Genomic DNA, 24,547 nt, shown 5'->3' on the forward strand with positions numbered 1-24,547 from the left:
GTCTACTGCGTGGGGGCCAGGCTGGGCTGGGTCAGCGCCAGGCCCTGCTCCCCTGCGAACTCGAGGTCACTATGTCCATCCCTCTGCCTTGGATACCTCAGAGGGTATATATATATATATAAGGAGGGTATATATATAAGGAAATATATCGCCGTCCCCAGGGTCTCTCCACCATCTGATCCCCTCACACCAGGAAGGACAGTTGTGGCCCCACCAGGATGTGGGGATGAGTGGGCTGTGCAGATGTCACCCCTCGTCTGCCTGGGTCAGGCGGCCAGGACACCACCCCGTTCACAGCCTAGCTCAGGGTGGATACTCAGCTCTTGCCGAGTGGATGACAGAAATCACGGGATCACAGTGCTAGGAAGGGCAGGACCAAAGGGGACCTGCTGCAATTCTGTCATTTTACAGATGAGAAAGCTGCCTGCACGGGGCCCCCACAGAGCCGGGGGCACATTTCCTATCCCTGCCTCAGCCCCTGTGACCGAGGGCAGAACCTGACCCCAGTCACCCCAACCTCAGGGTCAGAGATCAAGAGTCACCAGTACTCAGATTGGACGGTTTGGGGCAGATGCCCCGTTGGCTCTGGGGGCACTGTTCAGTCCAGACAGGCCCACAGCTGCTATGGTGTGGCCTCAGGGCTGGAGGCAGGGTGGGCTTGGGAGCTGTCTCCCTGGCTCTCTCCTGGTCAGCGAAGGCCCTCACTGCCTGCCGTCACTGCCCTGCATTTGCGGCGGCCTGGACTCCAAGTCCAGACTGTCTGGACTGGAACCCCAGCTCCAACAACCACTCTAGCTATGTGACCTTGGACCTGTCACTTCGTTTCTCGGACTTTCGATCCCTCGACTACAAAATGAGGATGACGATGATATTTGCCTCATGGGGTCAGGACAGCGTCCCTAATGAGGATCAGTGGGTTAATATTCACAAGACCTGAAGAAAGGCGTGGTCCTTGCCAAGTGCTACAGAGTTTGGTCAAGCACCTGACAGTACAGATAGGTGTAAGTCCAGCCCTGCCTCGGAGCTCCTTGGCCAGCAGAGCCTTGCCAATAAGCAACACTATTTCTAGGCCAAGGCACAAACAGACGGGAATAAACATGAAAGGCAAATTCTCCAGCTTCACCAGCCTGCCCTCTTGTCCGAGCTCCTGATGACAAGGTTCTGAGAACCAGGAGAGAAACCCAGGGACAATCCTGTCCCTAAAGGGAGGGCAACAGAGGGGGCTGGGGCAGGTTTCAGGTTGCAGCCCCAGCCCTGGACCCCACCCAGCCCCCACGTCCTGCTCCCCTCAGCCTGAAGAACGGAAAACATAAAACACCACTCAACAACCCTGCACTCCCATCACACCCTCATTTCATATGGGTGAGAGACTGAATTATTAACCAGGACGGAGGGGAGGCTGCGGCCACTGCAGAGAGCAGACAGCGCTCTCCCAAAGCCAAGGACACACTGGGCTGATGGGACCTGGCTGCACCTCCCCACCTGAGCTGCCCACAGCCTCTCCTCTCTCCTCCTCCAGGGCTCCCTCCTCAGTGGGTCCAGCTGAAGCAGCCATTCCCGGGCCACTCGGCTCCAGGACCAAGTGGGGTCTCGGGCCGCCTGTCCCAACGCCAGAGTGAGGACGAGCCTCACCAGGAGCATCCCCCTGTGCCCGGGGAAGTGCCCACGACAGGGGCTCCGGGGTCCTGCGGGCTGTCAGCGGCCCATCAGTCGTGCTCCTCCAGAAACTCTACCCCAGAGCCGTCACGGTGCCCGCCATGGACTTCTAGAGACTTCTCGACACACTTTCACATCCTTGACTTTTGTCTCAAATCCAGCCCCAATGACAGATGAGAAAATGTGCAGTGAGGTGACCTGCAAAGGATCTTTATTTACGGGGACACCAGGCCTCGAGCGTGCCCTCTACACACAGACATCCCTCAAGCCCCAAGGGCCCTTCCCCTGAACAATGACAGAGGAGGCAGCAATGAAAGGGCCCAACCAGCTCAAATGGTGGGGGGGGGGCAGGGGGGAGGCGGGAATCATAAGTACAAGTTAAACAAGGATGTTTGAAGCTTTGCCCATAACCAGCACGGCTCTCCGCACCCCTCCTGATTCCTCAGCAGATAGCCCCACAGCATGACTGGAGCTCACCGAGAGCCTTCACGGGCCCGGGGTTTCTCTTCCCCGAGGCTTGGGGAGGTAGGCTGAACTGCCCCCCTCACAGAGGACGTAACTGAGGTTTGCAAGTGGTCAAGTGATGTACCCAGAATCTCACAGGAATCCTGTCACCTAGCACATGCTCATACATACCTGGGGATGGGCCCGGCTGGGAAGTGGCAGAGCTGGGATTTGAACCTGGATCTCTCTGGAACCTGGATTTGAACGTGGAAACTCCGTAAGAGTTTCCACCACGCCGTACTGTCCCTCCCCTTCTTCTTCCTCCATCCAGCCCCTGATCTGCCACCTTCCCCTTCTCTGAGGCCCAGGCCTAATCGGGAGTTAAGGATCCCTGTCTGCAGGGCCAGAGCTGGTGGCGGCCGCGGAGAGAGGGCGTGGGGGTCAGAAAATCCCCTGGTGAGTGGGCAGGAGCCCCAGGCCCAAGCAGTTCTGGGAGGAAGCAGGACACACACTTCTGAGCACTACTGGAGGAGATAAATCCCAGACACATGGTGGCAGTGACAGCAGCAACAGTTTGAAGATGTCCTAATTGTGTCCCAGGGTACAGTGAGCCAGAGATGCGTTTGGCTCTGCCACGGGTGACAGCCAGGCGGGGAAACCATCAGGAGAGGATTTTCTCCGTCAAAACCCCGCAGCTATGGTTACTACGGTGACTGCAGCCTTTGTCTGCAGGTTGTAAATTGTAATTGAAATGAGTTTTCAAGGTTGAAATAATCAGAGTTCCTCCTTGTCTCCCCCATCACCTCACCACAACTCACCCCGCCCAGCTGCAACCCTCCGGAGCGGCACGCTTGCACGCACACGTGCGAGCACAATTCTCGAAGAGGCTCCCTCGCATAAAGGAAGACAAACTCAATGATGTACACACGCACGCATTTCCACATCTGCACATCCAGGGGGGCTACACAACCCTGCAGGCCATGAGACACACGTCTACACACACCCATGTCCAAACACGTATAAACATGGGGAACGCAGACACCGCTACTCAACCAACATGGCATGCGTCCAAGCACACGGCCCCCCAGATCCGCACACGGCCCCCCAGATCCGCGCACTGCCGGGCTGAGAGGCCCACAGGTGTTTCCCTGGGAGGTGATAGCTGGAAGAACCAGCAGGGCTAGGAACCTGGGCTGGGAAAGCGAGGCAGGATACCAGGCGTGGGGCTCGATCCCGCTGGGGCGCCCCAGGAGATGACGCGGAGGACACCTCAGGGTTGCCCATCTGAGGAGACAAACACTCAGGCTCCCTGCAATCTTAGGCCAAGGCCTGCTCCCAGGGGCATTAACTCCACTGGCAAAGACGGGGCTGGTGAGCACTGAGAGGACAGGGGGTGCCGGCGTGTCTTTATTCACAGGCAGACGCCCGCCCGGGCAATCCAGCACAGGTGCACGGACACACCACTCACACCTGCACGCAGAAGCCTGCATTTGCAAACAAATATGCAAATGTGCACACCAGTTTTCATACCCGGGGCAAACTTCCAGGGAGCAGGATAAGAGGGTCCCGGGACCCGCCCAGGAGCTGCAGTCTAGCAAACCCAGCGGGGCCTGTCTCCTGGCTCTGCCACGCAGCAGCTGTACGACCCAGGTCAAGTAAAACGTCCATTCCTCAGATGCAAATTCAGGGTAATAATACTGACCTTGCGGGGCCACGGGGAGGGTTAAGGAGGAACAGGCAGATCACAGCAGCATCGCTACATGCAGAAGCACTTTGTAAACCCTCTTTTCTCACCTCACGGGCACTCCTCCACTGGGGAAGATCCCACACCCCCGGCCCCCCCTCCATCCTGCCTATGGCCTGGTACGTGCTGGCTCTGCCTCCCTCAAGATGAGATGAGCAGACAGGGGCCCAGGTCAGGCCTCCCGCCCATATATAGATGGGACGACACAGCTGCCACGCTGTGCTTCCAAGCCATCCCCCCCTCTTTCCTGACTCACCTATGTTTGAGTCGTTCTCCTCGTCACCTCCCTGAAACACACAGGTTTTTCTGAGGGTCCTGGGAGTCCTGCTCCTGAGGCTGGGCTCCACGTTCCCCAGTCCTGCCCGTCATGGCCCAAAATCACATGGCAGTCTCTCCCTTTCCTAGGGCCACACTCCTGTTCTTCAGCCTCACACCCTGGTTTCTGCAGGACCCTCCCCTCCATCAAGACACCTGCTTTCCAATCTGACGCATCTCTAACTCAGCCTGGCCCCCTCTATCTATTTCCCCAAACCCCCAAACCCTGCCTCAGCTCTCCACCCACCCTGTTCCAGGGAACTCGGAGCCAGCTCAGGTGTCTCCAGGGATTACTGGTTGGGGCAGATGGGGAGGGGGGGAACCCGTCCAGCAGGGTGGGCTCCTGACTCTCTCAGGGGTTCGCTCTGGCTCTGTGATAGTACAGCCCACAGCTCCTCAACCTTGAGCCAGCTGCAGGCCCCTTTTGAGGGAAAACAATTCATACCCTCAAGACTATGACCCCAGGGTGAAAATACTGACATGGGACGTTGAAGTCACCGCTACGACCGTGACTTCCGATTGCAAACGCTCACAGCAGCAGAGAAGTTTGTGTCTCTGAAATTGGTAGAGAGCACTTCTGGATGGCCACCGAATGAAAGCGCCAAGTTCAAGGATCATCATGGAACTCCTAGTCCCTGAGAGTCTGACTTCAAGAGGGTGTCCCCAGATGTCCACAGACCCCAGTTTGAGAGAATCAGGACGTGTGTCAGGGCCCAATGGGAGCAGCTTGCCACCACCACCCCCCATGGGGCCTCTTGCAGCCCTGGCAAGTTGCTTAGCATCTCTGAGCTTTGGCCCCCTTGTTGTGAAATGAGGCCGGCCCCCAGGACCACTCGACACTAGACAACTGGACAGGAAGCCACGCTTGCCACCTGCACAGGCCAGCTCCCAGGCAAGGCTGCTCTCTGCTCCTGGCTGATCCTGAGGCCTGCACCCAGGACCCTGGGCTTAGCTCTCCCAGACAGGGTAGGACAGGGCCTGGGGGCAAAGGGGAGGCGGCTCTGGGGACTAGAATCACAGTTTTCCCACAGGGACATCCTCTCACCCCAACCCCCGCCCGTCACCCAGCCGTGCTCCTTCCCCTTCCAGCAGCACCTTTTTCCCTCCAGTGGATCTTTCCCCTCAGCACAGAAACGCCTTCATTTCCTCCATTTAAACAAACAAAAACCCTCTCTTGACACCCCCTGCCCCCAGCTAGCATCCCACCTTCTCTTCTCTGTGTGCAACGGAACTTCTCGAAAGCATTGTCCCTCCTCACCTGCCATCAATTTCTCTTCCTTGTTTTCCTGACCAACTCCAATCCAGGTTTTGAACTCATCTCTCCGAGGAGTCCCACACTGCCAAATCCCCTCACCCATTCTTCGTCCCCTGTCTCACTTGGTCCTCCACCCCTCACCCAGCAGTGTGACAGCAGGTGATGGGGCTGAGCACTGGTTTCCCTCCGTCCTCCCTGCTGGCTCCGCTCTCCAACCCCTTTGACCTCCCAGTGTCCAGAGCTCAGTCCTGGGATCCCAAACCATATTCCCTCCCTTGGTGTCCCCAGCCAGCCCCATCCATATGCCGACAACTCCCCAAATCCCAAGGCCAGCCAGGCCTCTGCACCAACACCTGCTCCCACTCCCACACCAGACAGACATCTCATGCCTAAACCGAGCTCCTGACTCTCCTCCCCAGCCCGACCTTCCTCCACCCATTTCATGCACAGCCAAGTATCATGCGGCCATCCTTGATTTATCGTCCCGTTTCTCTCACCACAGATCCTTCAGCAAACTCCATGGCCGCTCTGCAAAACTTGCAAAGAATCTGACCCCTTCTCACCTCCAAGGCCGCCACCGGCTTGAGACCCTGTCACTTCCCGCCCGACCTAGAGCACCGGCCTCCGAACTGGTCTCCCACTCTGCCCTCACCCCCACCTCCTCTCCAGGCCACGGACAGAGTGAGCCTCTTAGAACAGAAATCGGATCACATCAATCCTCTTTCAAACCCTGCCATGGCTCTGTCTCATTCAGCAGAAAAGACTAAATCCCTACAAACTGCCTACAAGGCCCCTGGATGGGCTGGCCCACCCCGCCTCTCCGACCACATCTCCTTCCCGTTACCTACTCTGCTTCAACCACACAGGCCTCCTCACTGCTCCCCCGACCTGCCAGGTACGAGCCTGCCTCCAGACATTTGCAAAGGCCGTGTCCTCTGCCTGGCATGCTCGTTCCCAGGCCTCCACATGCCTGGCTCTCTCACTAGCTTTGGGTCTTTGCTCCAGCATCACCTTCTCCGTGAGAACTTCTGACCTCCTGATTCAAAAGTGCAACTTCCCTAGTCTCCCAGAACTCTCAATTTCCTTCCAAGGGGCTCCCTGGGGTCTGCTCTCTCTGGTCCCACGGTTGGGCCCTCCCTGGAGACCCGTGGCACTGACTGCCGGAGCTCCCCCACCACCCACCCCCTTGTCTGGAGAACTGAATCGTCTCCCAGTGGCAGTGGGAGCTCCCCGGGCAGGTCTCCCCCTCACAGAGCCCAGCACGGGGCTGGGCATGCAATCAGCCTCTTAGTGAAAGCCGATGGAAGAAGGGAGAAGCAACACAGACCAGGTGGGCCCAAGATCCTTCCAGCCACCCTGTGCCTGAGGGCTTGAGTAAAGGTGAGTTCCTCAAATGGGTGGCACAGCCTGGCACCTACCAGAGATAACGAGCAATTCCAAATGTTGACCCCCTTGCCTTTCCCCAGGAAGGAGGCTTTCTCAGGGCCCTTTGGGAATGTGTAGACCGACAGATCCTTCACAGCCATGTTGGAATAGCCAGGAGGGCCCTGGGGCTCGGACATCAGCTACTCTGAGTCAGGACATTTCTGGAGATAGACTGCCCAGGTTAAAACCCCAGGTCTGTTATTTATGACCCTGTGACCTCGGGCAAGTCTTTAGCCTCTCTGTACCTCGGTTTCCCTATCTGTAAAATGGGATGCTGTGAAGATTAAATGCCAAACATTAGAACAGGGCTTGACAAGCAATAAATGCAATGTAACTATTAGCTGTTATTATTACTGGTGGTGGTGTTGTGGCTGCCAGGGCAGGCCGGGCGACAGGAGTCTCCCTACACATCCCCAGCTGCCACACAGCCACCCTCCCTCTCAGAGCTCCCAGCCCCTGGGAACAGCAGACAGTAAATTTCTCCTGTTTCCTCATAAACCGGGCCTTCCTCCGCTCAGCCATCACCTGGCTGGCAATGCTGTCAAAAAGACGGATGCCACAGCTACCTTGTTTACAGCTTTAATTCCCAAACCCTCTCCGCGTGCTCCCAGGGAAGGGCCTGGGAGACAGACAGGGAGGCAGGTGCTGCCTCCCATGGGCCTTGACAGCTGCAAAGACAACCCCCCGCTCCCCGCTCAGTGAACCCTCCCTGGCTCAGGTGTGGGGCGGTCCCTGGGCAATCTGCAGGTGCTTCCCACAGATCACCTGATCCCTTCTCTGGGAAAAGGTGAGCAAGGTAGCTCTGCTTGGGATGGGGCTCTGGGGGGAATGGGCGTGGGTAATATGATTCCCACTTTACAGATGAGAAAACTGAGGCCTCAAGAGGTATAATGCCTTGCCGAGGTTACACAGGTCTGCAGGACCCTCCTAGCTGCATGGTTGAGAAAGAATGTGTGATACCCTCTCCCTCTTACCACTTTGAGACACACCAGCCCGATCTCCAACCACCAACATCTGCTGCTCTTCAGAGACTTTCTCGGGTCACAGCAGCTCTCTGCCGAGCCATTTGGCAGGCAGGATGGAGGCGCTGAGGAATGAGCGCCCCCCAAGAGCAGCCTGTGGGACTAAAACAGGCAGAGGCCAACTATGGAATCTGTTGGCACCAAGGGGACCAGATTGGTCTAATACAAGGCCACCAAGGTCGACGGGCAGGCATCCTGGAAGAAGTGAGTGGGAAGCCAGGCTCTGGAGACAGAGTAGGGGTCAGTGGAGAACACAGAGCCTGCCTGGGCTGGCTGGGGGCAAGAGAGAGGGGGCCTGGAGGAGGGGGAGGGCAGGAAACTGGAGAGACAGGGCAGGGCACCAGCTCTAGAGAGAGGCTGCCCAGGTAGAAAGCCAGTTCTGCCGATTCTCTAGGGCTGTGGTATTCTCCAATGGCCTCAGTAGCCTCTTCTGTAAAATGGGTGCTGCACCTGTGACAGCCTATACCAACTGCCCTCCCTCACGCAGGATCCTACCGCTGACAGACAGCACTGGTACCAATAGACTTAGAAATCCCATCACTCCCACTCCCTCTCCCCACAACCATTTTACCAGTAGCGATCATACACGTTGTGTTTCAGCCCCCCTCTTCATACCCTTCACCTCCAACCCTCATAACAGCCCACTGAGATGGGCGTGACCTCCCTGTCTTCTCTGAGACTCAGAGAGGTTAAATGACTCATCCAAGGTCACACAGCAGGGAGGACACAGAGTCAGATCCAGGTCCCGGGACCAGTCCTTCCCCAGCCCCCCATCAGGTGCCCAGTGCAGAGCCAGCCGTCCGTGGGCATCACCCCACCCTCCCGGCCTAAGACATTCTCCCAAGGGAGCGGCTCAACTCCAACCTGGGCAGGGCCATGGGAAGCCAGAGCTGCCTCGCCCCCACCCAGGGTGGTTTTCAGGTCCCACAAACACTCCCAGCAGCAGCCCTACTCCTCACATTACCCTGAGATGGCCGGGCTCACTGTGCCTGACTTGGGGCCACACCAGGACTCTTACCAGCCCCTGCTGGGGCTTCAGATGCAGCAAGAAGGATCAGGGTCAGCTGTAAGGTGCTGTCCCTCCACCCCTCCTCACAACCCTGTGTTCATTCCAGCCTCTGCTCCTTTGTTCACACCTTCCCCCCTGCCTGGGGTGCGTGCCACCCTCCCTCCCATCACTGCCTCTCCCCCTGACCTAGGGGCTCCCACACTTTGCTGCACAGGAGAACCACCTGGGGTGCTTTTTTTAAACTCCTGATGCCCAGGTTGCACCCAGGATCAATTCACTGAGAATGTCTGGGGTCAGGCATCAGTAGCTTTAAAAAATTCCCCGAGAGGGGCGCCTGGGTGGCTCAGTCGTTAAGCGTCTGCCTTCTGCTCAGGGCATGATCCCCTGGGATCGAGCCCCACATCGGGCTCCCTGCTCTCTTGGGAGCCTGCTTCTTCCTCTCCCACTCCCCCTGCTTGTGTTCCCTCTCTCGCTGGCTGTCTCTCTCTGTCAAATAAATACATAAAATCTTAAAAAAAAAAAATTCCCCAAGAGATTCACTGCGAACCAGGCTTGGGGACTTTCCAGCCCTAAATGCACATAAAATCAAGCGGGGAGCTTTCACAAAACCCATAGCCCCAACCCCACCCCTGGGTTTCTGATTGAATGGGTCTGGGGTGGAGTGCTGCTATCGTTTTCAAAGCTGCCAGGTGATTCTACTGCACGGCCAGGCCTGAGAGCCACCATTTTCCAGTTCACAGAGTGCCTCCATCTTTTCTCGTTTCCATCCCAAGATACCCTCTGGGTGGGCTCACCATCAAGCCCATTCCTCAGATAAGAAAGCAAAGGCCAGAGAGGTCACAGAGCTTGCCTGAGGCTCCCAGTTGAAGCTCCTACTCTTCTGAATTGTGCTCTCGCCCTCCTTCCTCTGTGGCTCTTACAGCCCAAACAACTCCCTTAGGGCTGTGGAGAGCTGCCCTTCTCCCCGGTTCACCAGCCAGGCGGGAGACATTTGCGAATCCTGACCCAAGGACTGGGAATCTGGGTAGAGCCTACAGGGGCTGACCAAGGCCCTCCTTACGCCCGCTCCTCCCAGACCAAGAGGTCACTCCAGAAAGCCCCTCGCCCTTGGCAGGCTGGACATGGGAGGCCCCAGTTACCCATCCTGTCCCGGTTCCAGTCTCACTAGCCCCCCATCTTCAAGATAGGTCTGGTGTCCTATAATCAGGGCAAACATACAATTTTCCACCCCACTTAGGCACTTTTAAGAATAAAAGGGATGTTTTTAGAGGCACCTGGGTGGCACAGTTGGTTAAGCAACTGACTCTTGGTTTTGGCTCAGGTCATGATCTCAGAGTCATGAGATCGAACTCCACGTCAGGCCCAGTGCTCAGTGCAGAATCCGCTTGAGATTCTCTCTCCCTTTCCCTCTGTCCCTCCCGCTCGTGCTGTCTCTCTCTCTCTCTAAAATAAATAAATAAATAAATCTTTTAAAAAATAATAATAGATGTTTTCTAAAATTATGCCAGGAGAAAAGGCGTCACCAAAATGCACTGTCGCCCTAGCCACGAAGGCTCAGTCTCCCATGCTCAGTCACATTTGTACTTCTTAAATCTCTGCTGTGATTATGGCCCGATGAAGCATTTGCTGTGCAGCCTTCAGCAAGTTGCTTGGCCTCTCTGACTCTCCATATCCTCCTCTATAATATGGGGCTCACAAAAGTCCCTAGAGCTGTTGTAAGAGCGAAACAAGATAATGTCTTTAAAACATCTGGAACATAGTAGATGCACAACAAACAGTAGTGATTCTGGTTATTAGCTCACCCAGAAACATAAGCCCCCGCATTACACAAACACACACATACCCCTTCTCCCTTAGACATACTGACTCATGTACACACACAGTGTTACACACCAGTGTGCACACACACACACTACCATGTACAACCACACCACAGCATGCCTGCTGGGCGGTGGGGAGAGGGAGGGATCCCCATGGTCCTAAACGGCCAATATTCCTGATTCCCAGAGGGCCCTGGCCACCAGAGGGCAGCATCCTCCCCACCTGCCCACAACCTCATCCAGCTTCCTTCTCCCCTGGCCCTGGGGATCTGCCTAAGATTCCAAGCAGCATGCCCCTGCACCCAGGCCAGTGGCCCCTTGCTCCTCTGGCCCTCTGCCCAGGCTACACCGATCGGTCTTGTACCAGGAGGATACAAGAGGGAGTTCATCATCCTGCCACAGGTACCACTCATGTTGAAGGCACCCAGAGCTCCCTCAAAGTCACTGAGGCAAGGTCCTGCTGCAGAGCTGCCCAGACCAAGAGGGACCCACAGGGACCCACATCGGAATGTGTCCAAACGTGGACACACCGTGATGGCTACCCTAGGGGACTTAGGGCCTAGAGCTCAGATCCTGGTTCAAATCGGGCTCCACCATCTTCCATCTATGGAAACTCAGGTCCCTTTACCTACCTGAGCCTCTGTTTTCCAATCTGTAGAATGGACCCATTGCCCCATCCCCCTGTGGCCCATTCCCTATCCTTCTCAGGACTCTGCTCAGATGTTACCTTTACAGGAAAGCCATCTCTTTGTTTTAGTTGTGTCTACCGCAAATTTTCTTTCTGACATATTCTATATAGTTCACTTATTTATCTTGGTTAAACGTTTTCCTATTAGGATAAAAATTCCAAGAGATTTTTGACTCTTTCGTTCAGTGCTATATCCACCGTGCTTCCAACAGGGCCGGGCACACCCTGGGAGTCAACTGGTGTTTGCTGAATGACTGAGTGAACCGTGAGGGGTTAGAGACGGTTTCTGCAAAATGCTCAGACCAGTGAGCATCTGGACTCCCCCACGGGGCAGCTGGGGTCAGTTCTGTGGGCTCATCCTAGGGACATTCAGATGAACCCCAAGGTGGCCACAGGCCGGACGGAACCTCTTCCCGAGACCCAGGACCCCCTTCCCCCAGCAGCACCACGGAGAGTGGAAAGCAGGGCGGAAAGCAGGGCGGTTTCTTGGCTTCTAAGCCCTCCCACCCCCGAGGCCTCCAATCCGACCGGCCCCGCCCCCCGCCCCCTCAGACCCCGCCCCGAGAGCCCCCAGCACCGCCCCCAGGCGCCAGCCCACCTCCCCGCCCCGCTCCCGCGGTAGGCCCACCCCCGACCCAGGGCCCATCCTGGCCCCGCCCCGCGCGTGCTCACTGGTGCACTTCTTGACGTGACTGCCCTTCTTGAGCGCGTGGCGGCTCAGCTTGCAATGGAAGTTGTCCTCCCAAAACTCGGCAAACCAGATGTTGCGCCGGTTGTTGTCCAGCGTGCGGCTGGAGAAGTAGCGGTCGAAGCCTGGCAGGGAACCAGGACGTCAGGGCCTCGCACTCCCCTTCCCCACCTGCCCCAGCCCTTACTGCTTCCACTCCCCCAAACCCCCGGTTTAGAGATGGCCCAGGCAGAGGGAGGGAGGAAGGGAAGAGCACAGCCTCTGATCCAGGGCCCAGCCGGAAAAAAACAACGTGGAGCATTTGATTTCATTCAAAATGAAAAGGGCTGTATTAAGTCCGGGGGGGGGGGGGGGCATGTGTCATCTTACAACTGCTGCCTTTATGGGAGCAAGTGTGCTTCACGCTTCGCCTTTGAACCACTCAAATGCTAATATCGGGCCTCTTTGAGAAGGAGCCACCTGGGGTCCCGAGATTAGAGCAGAGAGGCTGGGGGGGGGGGAGGGGGTGACCGAAGCTGGTAGCACCGAGCTCTCTGGTTCCTTAGAGGAGACCAGACAAGAGAGGGCAGGGGATGACCCAGGTCACACAGCAAGACCAGGGCCTGGATCTTCCGTCTTCAAGTTCAGAACTTTCCGATCGCTGACAGGGCTTCCTCCTCCAGATGTTCCAAAGGGGACTCCCCGCCTCTGCTCTAAGCCCAGAAAACCCCACCCCAGGGTGGGTAGGCTGGAGAGTGAAGAGTGCCTGCTCTCTCCCCCCAGGGCCCCTTCTGCATCGATGACTGTTCCCAGTAACATGCATCGTTGACCGAGCTGCTGGGGGTGGGCCAGAAGGCCTGGAAGTTCAGTAGGGTCCACACTAGGGCAGGGTTCAAGTGGAGGCTCAGTGACTGTCAGAGCTGGAGGAGAATGCTGACGTTGGTGAGGGACTGGCGAGGGCAGGCTTTCCCAGCCTTGGTGCTACTGACACTTAGGGCCGGATCATTATGAGTTGCGGGGGCAGGATATCGAGTAGCGTCACTCCCTAGTCGCGACAACTGAAAATGTCCCCAGACTTTGGCAGATGTCCCTTGGGGGTCACATTGTCCCCTGGATAAGAAGCACTGCTCAAAGGCTTCTCTAATATTGCAGGGGAGAAAGGGACTTCTCAGACAAGCTCTGGGTTCCATTCCCAGCTATGCCACTTAATAGCCACTATATGTCGCTTCGTCTCTCTGAGCCTTAATGTAGTCCTTTACTAAATGTGGAAAAAAGTGTCTTATGGGGTCGCTGGAAAGATGAAATGAGATGTCTCCCAGTAGCCATGGTCACTACTGTTTTGTGTTTGCTATGGCCCGAGGCTGAGAAGGATAATGCGGAACTTCTGCAGCCTGTGTCCCCTCTGCCTGCTGTGCGACCTTGAGCAAGCGCCCTTGGTCTCTTGCAAATGTCGGTAGAGACGGATGTCTGTGGGCCTTCCCAGCAACTTCGATGCTGGCTGCTATTTAACGAAGCAGGAACAGGGGAGAATGCCCTGGGAGCCTGCCTCCCCCGTGGTGAGGACAGTGAGGTCCCTGCCAAATTGGGCCACTAATGGGAACTTCATGCCTCACTCACAGCGAGATTCCAGCCAGAGCAGACCGTTCCTGCCCAGGGTGATTGTGGGTTCTGCCCCAGGAGGAAGGGATGCCGGACAGGATAGACCCAACCCCAACACTCCCGAGGGCCTGCCAGACCCAGGCAGGGGCCGCAGGGAGAACCTGGCACATCACCCTCTTCTTGTCCCCTGCTGGCAGCTCCCAGGCCCTTCTGACAGAGGACATGCCCCAGGCAGAGTGAGGGCCTTGGCTCTCTGTCCCAGATGGGAGTAGGTCTGGAAGTGTGTGGGGATGAAGGAAAGTCCTTGATAAATAAGCTTCCTGTAGGTGCCACATACCTCCCACACCCTAAAACATCTGAGAAGGGAGAAGAGAGCTCCTGAATCTGGGTTTGAATCCTGCTGGGTCGAGTGTAGCTAGAAAGGCCATCCAGCCTCGAGCATCAGCACAAAGAGGGTGTGGGCCAAGGAAGAGGAAAGCAGGGCGTGGGAGGATGAGGAGTGGGCGAGGAATGGAGTAGGGGGCAGCAAGAAGAAACAGCTGGGCAGCACACCGACAGTGGCGGCAGGTAGTAGCGGGGCGTGTGCAGTCCAGGGCTGCCGGGCCTACCTCGCACAGACATCCTCTTGGGGAGGATGGTGACAGCGCCCTCGGCCACCTCCTCCAGGTGCAGCACGGGCGCGCTCTTGGAGCCCCAGCTGTCCGAGCCCATCCAGAAGAAGTGGCCCGTCTGGTTGGCTTTCCGAGCTGCCTCTAGCACACGCCTGTGGGAACACACACCGGCCCAGCCCCGCCGTGTCTGCCCCTGCAACTGCCCACCCTGGCCACCCCTGCTCGCGGACGCCCTTGGCTGACCCCTGTAGGCACGCACATGTCCCCCGAATAGCCCATGCCTATCCCCCAGGCCCATGGCTCCCCCTGCCCCTGGTCTACGCTCGCCTCTAGGCCCAGGGTGCTCCCCCACACCCACTCCTGCCCCTAGGACCACATCTGTCCTTGTAAAGACCATACCTGTTTCCCTTGGTGTGAGCACACCCTGGATCTGACTCAGACCCCCGCACTACACCTGCCCAGTTTGTGTCCTTGGGTTCACACCACCCTGGCCCTAATCCCACAGCCCATCTCTCGTCTCCTTCTCACATTTATATGTGTGCACACGCCCACACACCCACACACGCATGTGCACGCGCGCACACACACCCATCTACACCGTTACCCCTCTGCACTCGCTGCTCCCTGCCAGCAGAGCCCTCTCTGCCCCTCCTCTTTCTGTGCCAAAGGCCTAGGGCCTCCGAAGAGCTGCTTCCCACACCCTCCTGGATGGATGAAAGGGTGCGAGTCTCACCCCTCCACAGTCCTACTGTGACAGCGGTTGTCATCAAATTGGGGACCCTAGAGCCCAGCACAGGGCAGCGCCCATAGGAGGCACTCAGGGAGGAGAAAACCAGTGAGGACTGGGCAGAATTCTCCCAGCCCAGCTCTTCCCACTGGGGGGAAAGACTAGAACACAGAGGAGGGGAGCACCTTGCTCAGGATCCCACAGCAAGCGAGAGGCTGGGATACTAGAAACTGGGACAGGCCACCAGGGCTTGGGAGTGGCTGCTGAGCCCAGGCAGGGGGGGACAGCCTGGGGCTGCCAGGGAGAAACGTTTGCAGGCCCCAGAACCCACACCTTCCCTCCTCCAGCAGCTCCTGACTCTCGACGATCCCGGACCCCCAAACTTATTGCAGCCCCTCCAGTGCACACGAATGTGGGGGAGCTGTTCCCAGAAGCCACACCCACAGCCCTATTAATACCCGCTTGCATCTGGCCAGCCAGAGATGACCAGAGCTCCCAGGCCTCCCTCCCTGCAAAGTCACCTGGGTTTATTTTTACTTCTGTTTGCTTCTGAAAATGCATGTGGATTTCCAGAAATGCCTCTGCCCCCTCCCTCTTCGTACTGCCACTTCCCTCTGGAGTCAGTCCCTCCGCTAGGTGCCTCTTGTCTGGGACACAGGGCCCAGTGCCTTCATCCTCCCCTCCCAGCCCATGGGTCTATCTGAGCTAAGCAGGAGGCCTGGCATGGGGTGCACCTCTGGGTGGGGGGTGGGATTTGAGTGCCAGGCTTTGGGGTGGGGGTGGGGACAGGAATACAGGGACCAGTGATTTAAGTGAGGGAAAGGACTTCTGAAGGGACCCTCCTGCTCTGGGAGCTGGCAGACCTGTGGGCAACAGGAATGTCCCAAGGCAGAACTTAGGGGGCCTGTAAACCTTAAGGGGGTCAGGGGCCGCCCCTGGTCTCGGTAGCCTCTGATTCCCCCTTCCCAGCCTTTCACTGCCAGAGACACCGTCCTTAGAGCTGATCTTCTTGGCTTTTGTGGTCTTAATGGTCTTCCAGAAGTTCCTGCTCCCTCCCTGCAGGGACCTGGCAATGTCTCCCTGAAATCTATTTTGGGCAACTCAGGTCTGGGATACGGTCTTTACCAAGTGGGGAAAGTGCTGGAAAGAATGGGACCCGGATGGACATGGGTTAACAACAGGGAGGGAGGCACATGGGGGCAGGGGCAGACAGGCAGCTTTTGTTGGCCAAGGGGAGGGGAGGCCTGAGGGCACAGCAGGCTTGACACCTCAGGCCAGCCAACTGACGGAGGAGGTCTGAGGGGGACCACATCTACTGTCTATCCTTCTCTGCAAGTGCAGGGGCTGTGTCTCTGCCCCCCCCCAGACTGGGGCTCCCTGAGGGCAGGGCTCTATCTCCCCCTTCAGACTGGGGCTCCCTAAGGCAGGGCTGTGTCTCCCGCAGACTGGGGCTCCCTGAGGGCAGGGCTGTGTCTCTCTCTCAGACTGGGGCTCCCTGAGGGCAGGACTGTGTCTCCCCTCAGACTGGGGCTCCCTGAGACAGGGCTGTGTCTCTCCCTCAGACTGGGGCTCCCTGAGGGCAGAGCTATGTCTCCTCCCTCAGACTGAGGCTCCCTGAGGCAGGGCTGTGTCTCTCCCTCAGACTGGAGCTCCCTGAGGCAGGACTGTGTCTCTCTCTCAGCCTGGGGCTCCCTGAGGCAGGACTGTGTCTCCCTCAGACTGGGGCTCCCTGAGACAGGGCTGTGTCTCTCCCTCAGACTGGGGCTCCCTGAGGGCACAGCTATGTCTCCTCCCTCAGACTGAGGCTCCCTGAGGCAGGGCTGTGTCTCTCCCTCAGACTGGAGCTCCCTGAGGCAGGACTGTGTCTCTCTCTCAGCCTGGGGCTCCCTGAGGCAGGACTGTGTCTCCCTCAGACTGGGGCTCCCTGAGGGCAGGACTGTGTCTCCCCTCAGACTGGGGCTCCCTGAGGCAGGACTGTGTCTCCCCTCAGACTGGGGCTCCCTGAGGCAGGGCTGTGTCTCCCCTCAGACTGGGGCTCCCTGAGGCAGGGCTGTGTCTCCCTCAGCCTGGGGCTCCCTGAGGGCAGAGCTATGTCTCCCCTCAGACTGGGGCTCCCTGAGGCAGGGCTGTGTCTCCCTCAGCCTGGGGCTCCCTGAGGCAGGGCTGTGTCTCCCTCAGACTGGGGCTCCCTGAGGGCAGAGCTATGTCTCCCCTCAGACTGGGGCTCCCTGAGGCAGGGCTGTGTCTGCCCTCAGACTGGGGCTCCCTGAGGACAAATCTGTGTCTCCCCCTCAGACTGGGGTTCTCCCTCAGACTGGGGCTCCCCGAGCTCAGAGCTTGCGTCTCTCCTCCTTGAACAAGACAATCGCGGAGGCCGGGCCCATCTTGGCCCTGACATCAGTCTGAGACGTAGTAGCAGGGGAAAAGGCAGGAGGAAGGGAAGTGGGTTAAGATGGGTGCTTTCCAGTGCACCCGAGCTTCTGACTCTGCCAGAAGCACACGTGCAGAGAGGTGGGCTGGCCCCGCATTTGTACGGCATGGTCCTGGCACCCAAAAGTCCACCTGTTTCCTCTGCACATGTAGAGACTGAGGCCCAGGGAGGGGACGGCACTGCCACCGTGAGTGTGCACCCAACCTGGGACTAGACCCACAACCCAGGCCTCTTCCCACTACTACAAGCTTTGCCAAAGAGAGGAGCCAGGGGCTGACAGGGTCCGGTGCCCCAGCCACCTGCTGCCTGCCGGCCTCTGCTCTAGGCCTCTGCTCTAAGCCGTTTATGCACATTCCTGCATTCAGTTCTCAAATAACACTGTCAGGCAGGCATCCTTAGCTCCCCCTTTTTTTAAAGCAAAAAAGAGGCACAGAGAGGTTGAGAAACTTGCCTCAGGTCACACAGCTAGGAGGAGGGAGAGCAGGATTAGAACCTAGGTGCTTTGGCTGCAAGCCCAAGGCCTTAACTCCTCTATTGAAGTACCTGTTACCATCCCCAGCTGGTAGAACGAATGCAGGAAATGGGGAGGCGGGGGAAGGGGTGCCCATTACCAGTAGCTGTGCCCCAGCCTGATGGATCTCCCACCCCACCTCTCTGGATCCTACAGAGGGCCTGTCTCGGAAGGTCTCCAGCAGGACCCGTGGCTCTCCCCACAACCGGCTCCCAAATCCCCCCGGCTGCCGCCTGCTCTCACCTGATGTCATCCTCATTGGCAAAGATGATGACCGCCCTGGCGTTTGAGGTCTCCAGGAGGCGCCGGATGATCTTGTCGAACTCCCCGGGCTTGGGTTCCCGCGGTATCTTCACGGACTGAGCAATGCACACGCCCCCTGTGGGAAGGGCGCCAGTCAGCCCTGGGGCAGCCGGGCAGTGCAAGTCTCTCCCCGCTTCACCCCACGCCCTCCCACACACACTCCCTCCAGGAGGGAGAGGCCAGGGGCTGCCCACGGGCCCCCGGGTGGACTCCTAGCTCCCAGGTCCTGATCTCCAGGCACAGGCTAGAGAACAGCCACAGTACAACTTAGGCTTCCACCATTCACCAGCGGGATGACCCTGGGCATGTCACTTCAGTTCTCTGTGCCTCAGTGCCCCATATATAAACCAGGCTGCTTGCAAGAGGCAATACAGCACCATGTTTAGGAGCTAGACGGCCTGGGTTTAAATCTCAGCTCTGCTACTTCCTGCTGTGTGACCTCAGGATGGTTACTGAACCTCTCTGTGCCTTAAATACATCATGTATAAAGTGAAGAGAATAGTTCACAGCGAAGCAAGTAAGTGCACATAAATACGAGACTATCTGGCACACGGGGCGTGCTCAGCAAACGGTGGTTATTGTCACTGAAACCACTTCATAAGGTTTTTTTTTGGAGGAGTCAATCCGAGAAGAGAGCAAGTTGCCCACCCTGGGCTATCAGCATGCCATGCACCCACAGCCACACGCACCTCCCAGGGCTCTTGTCCCCAGGTCATGTGCTCAGAAACAGGCCCCTTGATAAGAGCTCTGTGCACAGCGGCTGACTCACACCCGTCCGTCCCAGGCCCGTGCCTCCAGGTCGTCCCAGGCTTGCCTTCCCAGCTCCCACACTGTACCCTGGCCCCCACACGGTGCCTTGACGCCTCTCCCCCTGGTGCCAGTTCAAGAGCCCCCAGGAAAGCCATTCTAACAGAGGGCTTCATGAGGAGTGACCAGAGGAGCTCTGAAGGGCTGAGGGGGTCTTTGCGAGCCTCCTGTTTCTCCACCTCTGGCCCACTGCCGGCCTGGCTGGCTCCTGGAGGAGGGGGCAGGGGCCAGGGCCTGACTATCTCTTGAGCTCGTTCCCCTGTAAGAAGGCCAGCCCGATGCCTGTGGGAGCATCCAGGACGCAGAGTCAATACCTTGAGGGCCAGATTCACACCCAGGCTGTGCAGCTCACAGAAACCCTGGAACTTCAGACCTCACCCAGCCAGTTCCTAGCCTTAGACATGTCTCCAGTGCTGGCAGGGGACAGGTATCATCCGTGCGCTGCAATCCCACCTGATCTCCTGGTATGAAAGCACTTGAGGACCACGGTTGCTGCTATCGACAGCCGTGGACAGATGAAGATAGAGAGAAGCAGCTTGCCCAAAGCCACACAGTGCCCTGTCCCTACTGCGATACAGAGCAGGGAGCCTCCGGGGATCAAGAACCCCAGCACCCCGCGTGGCAATCAGGGCTCAGCTGATAGAAAAGCATAGGGGGATTATTCTTAATGAAGCTGATCCTTTATCTAAGACTGTCAGTCTCCTCCGGGTCCTACTCAAGGGTCTCAGCCCAGCTCCACCCCAGAAACAATCCCTTGGGAACTCAGCAATGCCTCGAACCATCTACCTCCGTTGGGCTCATGGCTGCTACCCCTGGGCCTCCAAATGGCCTCTCCGCCCACGCTGGGGCCACCTGACACTCCTGTAAAGACTCCATGCGTCTCTGTGGGGGTCCCACCCACCAGCCCCACCAGGAGAAACGCCAACACCCAGCCCCACTCAAGAAAGAGCCTCTACCCTTGGGCGGGGAGGTAGCAACCAGGGAAGGCTGCCCAAAGGCAGTGACCCTGAGCTGAGTCTGAGGGAGGAGGCATACACAGCCAGATGGGGGGCATTCTGGGGAGAAACAAGATACACCCACTAGAAGGGGGGTTGTTCTGTGCCAGGCACCTGCCAGGCCTGGGGCCACATGACACACACGCACTCTCACATCCCTGTCCCCAGGAAGTAGACCCCTGGTTCTCCACGGCCGGCAAAACAGCCATGGCTCTCTGCCCCTGCCCCCGACAAGAACCCACCTCCCTTACTTTCTGCCTCTTACAGGCAGGCCAAGCTCCTCAGGTCTCTCCTAAGGCACCAAAGAAGTCCCAAGCACTAGAGAAGCCCAGGGTCACCAGGAGCTCCTGGGGAAGGGAGAGAAGGAGGGAGGGTCCTTGGGCAGGACTGGTCTCTCCAGACCCGGGTCCCACAGAGAGAGTCAAGGGGAGCCAGTCTGCTGCCCACAGCGCTGGCCTTGCACTAATGGCGCTGGGCAGACGCTCAGCTCCCGGCTAAACCCTCCATATGGTTCCTTTCCAGTTAGAAAGTGGGCCAATTGTGACATTTCCCCCCCATCTGGAGAGACAGATGGACAAGGGGAGGCGGCTGGAAGGGGGGTGAGAATGAGCCACCTGGCTCCAGGAGGGAGGAGGGGGGCCAGGGGCAGACGGGGGGAAGCAGGGGAGGGGAGTTAATTGTCCTCAAATGGGCAGAAACTTGCAGATTAAATGGTATTTCTGGGCCATGCCCCCGAGGAGGATCCGTGGGCATATCTTACACGCTTCCCCTCTGGTGAAAGAAGAATTAAATGACACGGCCCCGTCAGCTAGAACGTGAGACAGCCACGAGGTTCTTGACACGGGAGTATGTCTGAGCAGGATACTCTTACAACCGCAAGAGAGGGAGGCGACTGGAGGGGAGTCTGGGGGGTTCTGCAGAGCCCGAAAATACCAGTGAACGTTTCAGAAGCATCTAATGCTTGTTGAATATTACTCTGCAAATTTTACATGCATTCATTCAACTGGGGTGTCATGAGCACATCTCCAATTTCTAGACGAAGAAACTGAGGCACAGAGAGGTTAAGGGGCTTCCCAAGATCATGCAGATAGCCAGGGGTAGGGTAGGGGTTTAAACACAGGCCATCTGGCTCCCGCGACCACCCCCGCAGCCAGTCCCTCGTGTCACAGCTCAGGCCATGTGCGGAAGGGGTTGGGGGACAAGGTCAAGGGAACACCTGCAGCCCGTAGACATGGGCACATCTGGGCACCTGGCCTGCTCTGGAGGAAGTGCCCCCTGGTGTCACTGGCCCAAGGGGAGAAGCCAAGTACCCACATGGTCCCTGTGCACCACAGCCCAAATGTCAGCCTGGCTGCTCCAGGGACCCCAGAATGGGGATTAAGCGGCTGGCTCACCAGGCTCTGCTGGCGTGACACGAGCTCCCGGCAGTGAGGGGCATCTACTTCAACTGCCCTCCTCGCCCCGTCGCTGCAGCCAGAGAGGACCGGAGTAGCCCCAGAGGGACCAGCATTTACTGAAGCAGCCAGAGCAAGCCTGGCACGCACCACCGGGGCAGGGCTAATAGCCCGGTCTCACAGATGAGGGCTGAGGCTCAGACATGCTAGGTGGCCTCACGGAGGTCACACAGCCCGTAAGTGCAACTGCAATCTGGGTCTGTGTCCAGACCCTCTCTCAGGTGGAAAAAGAAAAGGCCTGGGTCACTGGGTCTCTGTGGACCCCTACCTCCTGCAACCCCTCCCCACCCCTGGAAAGACCCCAATCACACGCCACCATCTTTCCCACCATCCCTGCCGTTGCAGATCCATCACCATCACTGGGGGGGGGGGGGGTCCCGTGACTAACACTCCCCTGGGATTCCCTCTTCAAACCTCTCTACCAGGGAGGGGGCCCTTCTCTGCACCCCTACTCCTTTCCTCTGTGGCCTCTCTCTTTGGATAAAACATGAACCCATGAGTCCACATGGACAATAAATAGAATTGAGTTAAACCTAAGGAACAAGGAACAAGCCCACTCCCTATCTCTGCTCAGAGGCTGGAACCTTCCACCTCTCCCAGACTCCAGGCACAGGATCATAAGAAGGAAGGGAGCATGCAGGAGTCTGGGGTTCCCCCTTAAGTCCCCCTTGACAAGCTCTTCACTCCACATCCCAGCCTCCCAGTCCCCCGGCAAGCACCCAGCTGCCAGCTACGAGCTCTGCTGTCCACCAAGTCAGTGCGTCCACTCGCAGGGCCACGGGCACGAAGCCACAACCACTTGCCAAGCACATCTGAACACATGGAGGCGTAGGGACCTCAGAGACCTCCGGGCCCAAGCTGGGCAGGGAGCAAGGAGAGAGAGGCCGGAGAGGAGCCGCACTCTGCCCAGGGGCACGCGGCAGCTGGGGCAGAGCCCATCTCCAGCTGAGACTCTCGTCCGGCACCAGGGCTTTCAAATCCAGGGCAGCCCTCGGTGGCTTCCTGCCTGCTCTGTCACAGCCTCAGCAGAGCCACCCCAACTAAACCGGCAGTGAATGCAGGGGCGTCCCCTCACCTCCCTGGGCCCCACCTTCCCCCTCCAGCCCTGCAACGAGTGCCCAGATCACCCCGAGCTGTGGCAGCCCAGAGCCCGCCCTCTCTCCACACCTTCCCCTCCCACTGGTCAAAACGGACCGTCCTGGGTCCCATCCCTCAAGGCCCTGCCTCTGCTCCCAGACAGCTGGACAGTTCAGTGGGGGAGCATCCACTGAACACTTGGGAGACCACATGGTGACATCTAGTGAGTGTGGTGGCATGCTCCCTTCTGCATTCCCCCAGAAACGCACACGTGGGCACCAGGAGCCCCACGCAGGCGTGCTCTCCGGCACAGTTTGAAACAGCAAACACGCGGAAATGACCTATGTATTTTACAACAGAAGAACGGGTAAACTGTGGCGTTGGTACAATGGAAAGAAAACAGCTCTCACTTACCAGCACAACAAAATCCTAAGAACCGGAAGTTGATCGGAAAGGCAAATCACAATGTGATCTGTCCTGTTTATGAAGAACTTAAAGACCACATATAATAAGATTTAGCACCTACGCAGACACACATCCGTATGTGCAGGAGCTTCTGTCTGTCACACTCACTGCAACCTCCCCAGTGCCTAGAACAGTGCCCGGCACACAGTAGGTGCTCAATAAATGCATGCTGAATGACCACGCAGGGGCAAGAAGGGAACCCACCCCATTCAGAGTCATGGTCACCTCCAGGGAGGGAAGCAAAAGAACAAGACCAAGAGGGGCTCCACAGGGTGGGGAGGGAGAGTGTCGGCTTCTAGACAATCCAGGTTTCATTTTTTAAATAATAATCAGAAGCAAATATGGCAAAATGTAAATGCTTAGTAAACATGGAGCCCAGAACCCAAACCAGACAAAACTTTCAGACACGAGCCACAATGACGGTGCTCTCGTCCTCATGTGTGCTGCCTGACGGAGAAAGCACCCGGACACACCCAGCCTCCCTTTCCCATCCGGGAAATGGAGCCCTCAGCCACTCCCAGCCCAGGGGCATCCACAGTGTGCTAGAGGGGAGGGGAGACACGTGGGTTGTTCAGTTGGTTAAGGGATTGCTTTTGGCTCAGGTCCTGATCCCAGAGTCCTGGGATCGAGCCTCACATCGGGCTCCTTGCTCAGCATGGAGCCTGCTTCTCCCTCTCCCTCTGCCTGCTACTCCACCTGCTTGTGCTCTCTCTTTTTCCCTGTCAAATAAATAAATAAATAATCTTTTAAGAAAAAAAAAAAGAGGGGAGGGGAGTGGGGTGCCCTCCAGCCTCCTGACTCCTGAAATCCTATCTTCCCCTCCAGGCACCTGCCCTGACTTGTATGTGACGTAGAGACTCCACTAGCAAAACTTGATCCTGGTTTCCTGTTGTATTTTGTGGTCTCTGAGCCCTTTGCATTTGCGGTCTGATGACCTTTCCCGGTGTTCTCCAGGTCCAGCTGAAGTACCTGTGTCAGTGTCTGCCTCCAGCTGCGCTCCCCAAGGGCAAGGCTGCATCTGTGCGTTTGTGCATTCATTCATTCGGGCATGCATTCATTGGACAAGTGCCCTGCTCAGTTCCTGGCACGATCAGATGCTGAGAAATGAGAACAAGGAAGATCCCTCCCTTGGAGCTCACGGTCTAGTTGGGAAAAGCAAGACCATCAGAAAAGAGAGCGATCGGCCCGAGGACGAGCGTAAGGAGACAGCCCACCTGGCCGGCAGGAGCACACAGTGGCAGGGTCGGCCCCCTGGGTGCCGGGCCCACTGCCTGCTTCTCCACGCTTCACCACGCATTCGCCAACACACCCTGCCTACGTGCTACCACTGCGTTCCCTTCATGGAGTCAACAAATGCCTACTGAGCCCGTTAGGGGCCTGGCAAGTTCCAGATGCTAGGACACAGCCGTGAGGAGGCCAGAGCCCCTACCCTCAGACAACCTACTCAGCTTGGCAGAAAACCTCTTGGAGGCAGGGCAGAGGAGGAGACCAGCAGGGTGACGTGAGGGTGGGAGGTGGGGGC

At 57.7% G+C, this 24,547-nt stretch overlaps 1 protein-coding gene across 2 annotated transcripts in view; it reads right to left on the minus strand.

Annotated features, from left to right (window-relative positions):
• Positions 1-24,547, minus strand: part of GRM4 (glutamate metabotropic receptor 4) — a 106,800-nt gene that overhangs the window by 19,311 nt on the left and 62,942 nt on the right. Inside the window, exons 3-5 of one of the 2 annotated variants that reach the window (XM_026482680.3) lie at positions 18,168-18,303; positions 14,253-14,407; positions 12,051-12,191 (exon numbers count right to left, since the gene is read on the minus strand). In XM_026482680.3, the coding sequence (XP_026338465.2) occupies positions 12,051-12,191; positions 14,253-14,407; positions 18,168-18,303 (432 nt within the window). The remainder of the gene's footprint in view (positions 1-12,050; positions 12,192-14,252; positions 14,408-18,167; positions 18,304-24,547) is intronic. The other variant, XM_057304879.1, reaches the window with a different exon arrangement.

This window comes from Ursus arctos, unplaced genomic scaffold, assembly GCF_023065955.2.
Source record: "Ursus arctos isolate Adak ecotype North America unplaced genomic scaffold, UrsArc2.0 scaffold_31, whole genome shotgun sequence".
NCBI lineage: Eukaryota > Metazoa > Chordata > Mammalia > Carnivora > Ursidae > Ursus > Ursus arctos.